Here is an 8,618-nt window from a genome sequence, read left to right as displayed (position 1 = left end):
TATTCTAAGTCAGAACCGTCCAGAGTAGTGATGCTAGTCGGGCGGGCGGGTTCGGGCAGCAATCGGTTGAAGAGCATGCACTTAGTTTTACTAGCATTTAAAAGCAATTGGAGGCCACGGAAGGAGAGTTGTATGGCATTGAAGCTCGTTTGGAGGTTTGTTAACACAGTGTCCAAAGAAGGGCCAGATGTATACAGAATGGTGTTGTCTGCGTAGAGGTGGATCAGAGAATCACCAGCAGCAAGAGCAACATCATTGATATATACAGAGAAAAGAGTCGGCCCAAGAATTGAACCCTGTTGCACCCCCATAGAGACTGCCAGAGGTACGGACAACAGGCCATCTGATTTAACACACTGAACTCTATCTGAGAAGTAGTTGGTGAACCAGGCGAGGCAGTCATTTGAGAAGCCAAGGCTATTGAGTCTGCCGATAAGAATGAGGTGATTGACAGTCGAAAGCCTTGGCCAGGTCGATGAAGACAGCTGCACAGTACTGTCTTTTATCGATGGCGGTTATGATATCGTTTAGGACCTTGAGCGTGGCTGAGGTGCACCCATGACCAGCTCAGAAACCAGATTGCATAGTGGAGAAGGTACGGTGGGATTCGAAATGGTGGGTTATCTGTTTGTTAACTTGGCTTTCAAAGATTTTAGAAAGGCAGAGCAGGATGGATATAGGTCTATAACAGTTTGGGTCTAGAGTGTCTCCCCCTTTGAAGAGGGGGATGACCACGGCAGTTTTCCAATCTTTGGGGATCTCAGACAATAAAAAAGAGAGGTTGAATAGGCTAGTAATAGGGGTTGCAACAATTTTGGTGGATAATTTTAGAAAGAGAGGGTCCAGACTGTCTAGTCCAGCTGATTTGTAGGAATCTAGATTTTGCAGCTCTTTCAGAACTGTCTGGATTTGGGTGAAGGAGAAGCGGGGGGAGGGGGGGGTTTGGGGGGGGGCTGGGCAAGTTGCTGCATGGGGTGCAGAGCTGTTGGCCGGGGTAAGGGTAGCCAGGTGGAAAGCATGGCCAGCCGTAGAAAAATGCTTATTGAAACTATCGATTATCGTAGATTTATCGGTGGTAACAGTGTTTCCTATCCTGGGTGCAGTGGGCAGCTGGGAGGAGGTACTCTTATTCTCCATGGACTTTCTTCATGGAATTAGAGCTACAGGAGGCAAATTTCTGTTTGAAAAAGCTAGCCTTACCTTTCATAACTGACTGAGTATATTGGTTCTTGACTTCTCTGAAAAGTTGCATATTGCGGGGGCTATTCGATACTAATGCAGAACGCCACAGGATGTTTTTGTGCTGGTCAAGGGCAGTTAAGTCTGGGGTGAACCAAGGGCTATATCTGTTCTTAGTTCTACATTCTTTGAATGGGGCATGCTTATTTAAGATGGTGAGGAAAACACTTTCTCATTCTTGAGATCGAAGAACTGTGCAGTGGTGTAAAGTACTTAAGTAAAAATACTTTAAAGTACTACTTAAGTAGTTTTTTGGGGGTATCTGTACTTTACTATTTATAGTTTTGACTACTTTTACTTTTACTTCACTACATTCATAAAGAAAACGTTTTACTCCATACGTTTTCCTTGACAACCAAAAGTACTCGTTACATTTTGAATGCTTAGCAGGACAGGAAAATAGTCCAATTCAAGCACTTAATCAAGAGAACACATGGTCATCCTTACTGCCTCTGGCCTGGCAGACTCACTAAACACAAATGCATTTTTGTAAATAATGTCTGAGTGTGCCCCTGGCTATCCATACAGTAAAAAAAAATATAATAAGGAATTTTAAATGATTGATACTTTTACCTTTGATACTTAAGTATATTTTGGCGATTACATTTACTTTTGATACTTCAATACATTTAAAAACAAATACTTTCAGACTTTTACTCAAGTAGTATTTTACTGGCTGACTTTCACATTTACCTGAGTAACTTTCTATTAAGGTATCTATACTTTTACTCAAGTATGACAATTGGGTACTTTTTCCACCACTGAAACTGTGGAATGAAAATGTGGCTATTTTGAAAAACGTTTCTCACACGCCTACTACAAAATCGCGTTTCAAAATTGGTGTTTGACCTTTCCGAGTTCCGTATGCATTGTTCATACGCTGTGATAACAGCGTCTACAATCCAAAGAAAAGGGCCCTTTCTCTTCTGACAGTGTGAGGAAAAAGGTACATTTCCAGCCAACTATTCCATATGAGTTTGTTGTTTTTGAAAGAGAAAGATAGCTAGTTATGTTATTATTTTAGTAAACCTGTAGCTTGCATTACCTTATGGCTGTTATTCTTCCAGCACACTAACGTTAGCTGGCAGCATGTAAGAAAGCTTCCTACACTACAGTAACTACTAACGTTAGCGTAGACAAGTGTGTTGGTGTTTGCTCAGCAATAATCAATATCGATGTTATAATAAAACCCACACAATTGTGAAATCGTGTGTAACTTAGCTAATATAGCTAGCTTGGTCGATTGGTTAACTATATGCAAGCCTATATGGATATTTTGATTAAGTAGCTAGCTAACGTTAGTGGCTAGCTACTAGCCAATTCATCGCAGACTTCCACCGGGTTGTTTTTCTCATGGCGAGTTAGCTAACGTTAGCTAGCTAAATACGGATTGATTTCTGTTAACGTGACATAATATGTTGATAAAATATTGAATCTATTTATATTTGTTGCCCTCTGTTCCAGCCAGCTATAATTCAATTCAATGGGCTTTGTTGGCATTGGAAACATGTTTACATTGCCAAAGCAAGTTAAATGGATAAACAAAGTGAACCGTAAATATTACACTCACACAATATTACAGAGCCACCAAAAATGACAACAGCCGCGAGACCGACGTTTGAGCCGGCGAGAGGAGGGAGAGGGAAGGGAGAGGGCGATCTCAGTGCGTTGTCCAAACAGTACTCAAGCCGAGATCTGCCTGGTCACACTAAGATCAAGTACAGGTGAGTGACACAACACCAGCTGGCCTTGTGGCATCTTGGCATCAGTCTTTGCCCTTGTGGCCAAGTCTTGCACCAGTAGTTGGGAACAGGTCCCTCTGGTTAAAGATATTGTGCTGTCTCATCCAGTGTGTCTCCCTGTGTGATCCCCTCAGGCAGCTCACCCAGGATGCCCCCGAGGAGGTGCGTGCCCGGGACTTCCGCAGGGAGCTGGAGGAGAGGGAGCGTGTTGCTGTCCGGGAGAAGACTAGAGAGAGGGGACCGAGAGGTGAGTCTCCAGGCATACAAATAAACCTAGACTCGAGATACATTTTGACCTGAACGTAAAATATGTCTGTGTTTAACTGGGTGTAAAGAAGAGCAATGGGATTTTTGCATCTGACATACTATTATGCCCAAAGTTTTGTTTATTTTGTTGACATGAGTCATCTGCAGGGGATTCAAGCCAGCATCAATAAATGGTGGTTTGTCTCTCTTCAATTTTCAGAACACACCACATCCTCATCTTCATCCTCAAAGAGGCCCAGACTAGATCAAATCCCTGCTGCCAACCTGGATGCAGATGACCCTCTCACTGACGTAGGTGCCACCTGTTCATCCACCAGTCACCTTAAAGTCTGTGCTTTTTTTGAAAGCTCAGCCTCTAACCTTCATTGTTTTGTGGTGTAGGATGAGGAGGAGGATGATGACTCTGAGGAGGACAGTGATGATGATGACACTGCGGCTCTGCTGGCTGAATTGGAGAAAATCAAGAAGGAGCGGGCTGAGGAGCAGGAACGCAAGGTAAGTCGCTACAAGACAATCAATCGCTGCTAGGTCAGTTACGCCAGTTGAGTCCAACCAAGTGCAAATATTTTTCAGGTGTTGCTGAGTAGGAGCAGCGAATAGGGCTCTATTGACTCGTTAAATTAATGGATTGTTTTGTTTGATATTATCTCTGACATTTTCAGACTTTAAAGGTCATCTAATGTAGAGAGGAGCATCTGTTGTGTACATCCAGCCTATTTCAGCTATTCATTTGGGATTGAGGCATTTAGCTAGAGTTACAAAACAGATTGTGGGGAATGTGAAATCATTCTTGATTTAGATCACTTGAGGTCTGAAAATATCGGACATAATTTGATCATGTGAACTGTAACATTCTAACGGTGTAATTAATACATCGCAAAAATAATCATTTGGCTGTGTTTATGAAGGTCTTAGGTAACATTAGAATATGAAAAAATATATATATTTCAAATAATACTAGTATTTGTATTATTTTATGTTACTGTAGACTATATTTAAAACAAAAAACACCAAGATTCAAGTGTTAAATCAGTTTTATTCATAGGGTGCCTTTGTTACAACAATGAAAACAGAAAGCATATTTGTTGAAACACGGCAATAGCTTTTTTTATAACCTCAAAATAAATAGATAAATAATCCAACCAGCAAGACGCACAGTCAAAATGAAAACATCCGAGATCTACACATCATTATAAGCAAAACTGTGGGCTTGATAATTAGTGAAAATCGGCACAAAAGCAATAATGGCATTATAATGAATGTAAGTGTCGATATGGCAGCAGTCAAAACATTTATTGTCAGCTTGTGCTTACACGGTGTGCGTATTCACGAAATGGCATCAGTTGGAGTATGTCCATGTTACATAAACAACGAAAGCTGGTGAGTGCATTGCTGATGTTGTTTTTTGCTTGAGATGTAGGGTCTGCGCTCTGTGGTTACATTTTGGGCTGATAATCGGCCTGTAGCACCGGCTTGTTCTACCAAACTGCCGTCCCTTCCTGTCTCACCTTTCATTTGTTTCTGTCTTTTTTCGCGCGTAGGCCTCGGTTCAGGCTGAGGCTGAGGCTCAGAATCAGAAGAATAATCATCAGAGGTCATGGTTAATTTCTTCCCCGAGTCGTTTTCGTTCAGATTTTGTAGCAATGCTAACTCAGCATGTGCATCCATTCGTCTTGGGTCTTCTTGCCATTGTAAATTACACACACTTTCAATGTGTAGCCTACTCCAAGTAGACCAGGGTGGACTGATATAGGGTACATACCATTTTGAGATTCTAGTTAGAATAGATCAATACAACAGAATGGCCGGCACTGTTCTTCATTCACAGTTGGTGATTACATTATTTATGCATCGATGAGCGAGGGGAAGCAAACAACACCCATTCTCCCCCATCATACTTCATTTATTTCATCTGTTATATGTGTTCAGTTAGTTTTGGTTTAGGTTCAGTTTCGAGGAAATGATTGCATTGATTATCAACTGAGCACGGCACCTTCAGCTATCGGGAAGAGCGGAGCAGCCCTACTGTTGGGAGGGGGGGCAACGGGTGGGGGGGGGCATTCAAAAAAATGACTTGCCCTCCTAAAACGGGTTATAGCTCCAGTTCTGTTTGTGATATTAATATTCTAACGACAGTGTTATACAGACTTATTTAGGAAAAATCATGACTTCAAACATGTCGGAGTAATAAAAAGTTGTCGTTAATGTGCAGTCCAAATGACTGCTTTAGCAGTTCTAGTGTTAAACATGTTGACCTTTTTTTTGTAGATTCTTTTTATTTTTTTAGATTAGTGCTTGTGTGCAACCATCTTTAATCAAGGCCAATCAGAAAGCGTTGCTAAGAGCAATACTTCAGCGAATGAGAGCTTTGCGCATGGTCCTCTCTGACCAACATGTTTCGTGTCCTGTGCCAGGAGCGGGAGCAGAAAGCAGAGGAGGAGAGGATCCGCATGGAGAACATCCTTAGTGGGAATCCTCTGCTCAACCTGGCTGGACAGCAGCAGCAGCAACAACAACAGATGGTCCCCACCCCGACTGCCTTCAGCGTCAAGAGAAGGTGTTGAGAGACACACACACACACACACACACACACACACACACACACACACACACACACACACACACACAACTTCTTAGGGCATGGCTGTGGATGACTGTTGTTTTACATCCTCTCCTGTCTCTTTCTCTCTAAGGTGGGACGATGACGTCGTGTTCAAGAACTGTGCAAAGGGAGTGGATGAGGCACGCCGGGAGAAACGCTTTGTCAACGACACTCTGCGCTCGGAGTTCCACAAGAAATTCATGGAGAAATATGTGAAGTAGGACTGCTATGAAGGTGTTCTATTTCTCTCTGCTCTGTTCCCAGTTCTAAGAGGACAAGGAGGACGTGATAGAGATTGGTCTGAAAACATTGAATGAGCCTGAAGAATGGTGTCATCCGTTGACATGGAACACGTGCGATATCCTCTGTATATAAAGTCATCTAATGCCTGACCTGAAAACAAATTTAAACTCGTTTTGTTTCGTGTACAATCATTTTCCACCCCTGAAAGGAATGGTTGCAATAGTGACATCATCAATGTCAACTTTGTTGTTATTGAACTTTTACCTTTTTTAAGCGCCAATGTCAATAAACGACAACAAAAAAGAAAACTCTATGTCTGTGAGAGGGCCTTGATGCTTTTTTCAATGATTTTAGCTTTGTGCCCGGGAGTTAGAATTTGCAATGACTTCCATTAAAAGCTCGGCAGCAAGCCTTTTTTCCTGTCCTTTCAACAACAACAAAAAGGGCTTTGTGGTACATTACCTTCATGACTGATGCCTTTCATTGAGGCGATGAAGAGGAGGTTCAAACCTTTGTAGAGGATGTTAAGTCTAACTGAAGTGAAGTTTATGTTCAATTCTGGAGCTAACCCAGGATAACTGACAACTGCATAGCAGTTGCATTGTTATTATTTAGGCGATGTCGAGGTGTAACTGCGTTGAAGCTATCAAATCTGTGAGCGGCTGCTCTTGTCATTGTCGCGAAACCACATCCGTCCTTAAATCCCTCTCGCGTTAGAAGTTCAGAACGAGAAAGTGTAGGCTATATGGAAATGACACTCAAATTGAAAATCGTGAAACATAATAAGGATTGATATCAGCCTAATTGAGGTGTAGATTACAACACACATTCCAGTGTTTGAACTTGTAACAGGTTGCGTGGGATTTATCCTAATGTGACTTGTGCATCCAATGTCAATGTCCACGATAGGTATAACGGGAGCCACTTGCTGATTTCACAGCTTCAACACAGTTACACCTCCAACATCGCCTAAATAATAAACAATGAAACTGCTATGCAATTGTCAGTTATCATGGGTTAAGGCTGATCTGATTGATTCAAGCCCACGTCTGTGAGCACAGAATCTGGACTCTGGGGTAGATGTAACATAATAAATGTAAATCTGTCTCCATACATTTAGTATATGTTACATTTTGTATGTATTAATTCATTAACTAAAATTCTTAAGTTGTCTGTGATGAGATCCGAACACGCAACCTTTGGGTTGCTAGACGTTCGTTTTTCTACGCCCCCACCCTGACCAACCTCCCTCCTTTTTAGTTTTTGCCTCATGTAACCTGTCTTATGTAACCAAATGTTTAAAAAAAAATCTCTGTGCCCTTGAGCAAGGCACTTAACCGTAATTGCTCCTGTAAGTCGCTCTGCATAACTAAAATGTAAATGTAACGTGAAATACTAACTTGAGTGTCCCGGATTTATATTTGCTATGTTACGTTTAATCTGAGACCAGGCTGATATTGTGCACCACACAGTTCAACATTGCAGAGAAACATGAAAAGATTCATAGAGAACTGTTGTCTAACTATGATGAGCTAAGCTGTTCCCACTGAATAATGGTCTTTTTAGAGCAAAGGTATGGTTTCTCGCATGTGAATTTAAGCTTGCCAGAAATAATTTTGTCTCATGGTGAAAACGGAAAAGCTCTGTATATTTGTATATATACTGAACAAAAATATAAACGCAACATGTAAAGTGTTGGTTTCATGAGCTGAAATAAAAGGTCCCAGAAATGTTCCATACGCACAAAAAACCTATTTCTCTCAGATTTTATGCACAAAGTTGTTTACCTCCATGTAAGCGAGCATTTGTCTTTCTCCAAGAAATCCACCTGACAGGTGTGGCATATCAAGAAGCTAATTAAACACCATGATCATTACACAGGTGCACCTTGTGCTGGGGACAACAAGGCCACTCTAAAATGTGAAGTTTTGGCACACAACACAATGCCACAGATGGATTTGAAGTTTTGAAGGAGCATGCAATTGGCATGCTGACTGCAGGAATGTCTGCCAGAGAAATGAATGTTAATTTCTCTACCATAAGCCGCCATACACAGTCTGCCAAATCCTTTAAAACATTGTGTGGGTGAGCGGTTTGCTGATGTCAACGTGGTGCCACATGGTGGCGTTGGGGGTATGGGCAGGCATAAGCTATGGACAACAAACACAATTGCATTTTATCGATGGAAATTTGAATGCACAAACATACCGTGACGAGATCCTGAGGCCAATTTTTATTTTTGATATCTGTGACCAACAGATGCATATCTCTATTTCCAGTCTTGTGAAATCCATATATTTGGGCCTAATGAATTTTTCAAATGACTGATTTCCATATATGAACTGTAACTCAGTAAAATCATTGAAATTGTTGCACGTTTATATTTTTGTTCAGTATACTTTTTCAGCTCCTAGTGGCGCAAAGGTCCTCAGCGGTTCATCTTCACTCCAGTGAACTCTGTTCTAGGCAGTTTTCTTGACTTCATTCCATGTGGTTCCTGCTTTCATCTTCTACTTACTTCAAAG

The 8,618-nt window shown here is 41.5% G+C and overlaps 1 protein-coding gene across 2 annotated transcripts; it reads left to right on the top strand.

Moving 5' to 3' along the window:
* Positions 1-2,086: 2,086 nt before the first annotated feature.
* Positions 2,087-6,401, top strand: LOC106603372 (protein CWC15 homolog). Of its 2 annotated transcripts, none has more exons than XM_014196956.2 (7): positions 2,087-2,185; positions 2,822-2,963; positions 3,116-3,228; positions 3,448-3,539; positions 3,630-3,743; positions 5,663-5,805; positions 5,942-6,401. In XM_014196956.2, the coding sequence occupies exons 2-7, from the start codon at positions 2,833-2,835 to the stop codon at positions 6,069-6,071; spliced, it is 723 nt and encodes a 240-aa protein (XP_014052431.1). In that variant the 5' UTR covers positions 2,087-2,185; positions 2,822-2,832; the 3' UTR covers positions 6,072-6,401. The 2 variants fall into 2 exon arrangements, with proteins under 2 accessions (XP_014052431.1, XP_045573016.1); XM_045717060.1 differs by lacking the exon at positions 2,087-2,185 and adding an exon at positions 2,311-2,330.
* Positions 6,402-8,618: the final 2,217 nt, after the last annotated feature.

The sequence above is a fragment of the Salmo salar genome, chromosome ssa04 (assembly GCF_905237065.1).
Source record: "Salmo salar chromosome ssa04, Ssal_v3.1, whole genome shotgun sequence".
Taxonomy (NCBI): domain Eukaryota; kingdom Metazoa; phylum Chordata; class Actinopteri; order Salmoniformes; family Salmonidae; genus Salmo; species Salmo salar.
Note: the sequence above shows the minus strand (reverse complement) of the source record. Positions and strands in the feature narration are given on the sequence as shown.

Excerpts from the sequence above, each read along its gene's own strand:
- LOC106603372 (XM_014196956.2), top strand. The coding sequence starts at position 2,833 with ATGACAACAGCCGCGAGACCGACGTTTGAGCCGGCGAGAGGAGGGAGA. Across the intron at positions 2,964-3,115 it reads CACACTAAGATCAAGTACAG|GCAGCTCACCCAGGATGCCC; the intron begins GTGAGTGACACA and ends TGATCCCCTCAG. Across the intron at positions 3,540-3,629 it reads CAGATGACCCTCTCACTGAC|GATGAGGAGGAGGATGATGA; the intron begins GTAGGTGCCACC and ends TTTGTGGTGTAG.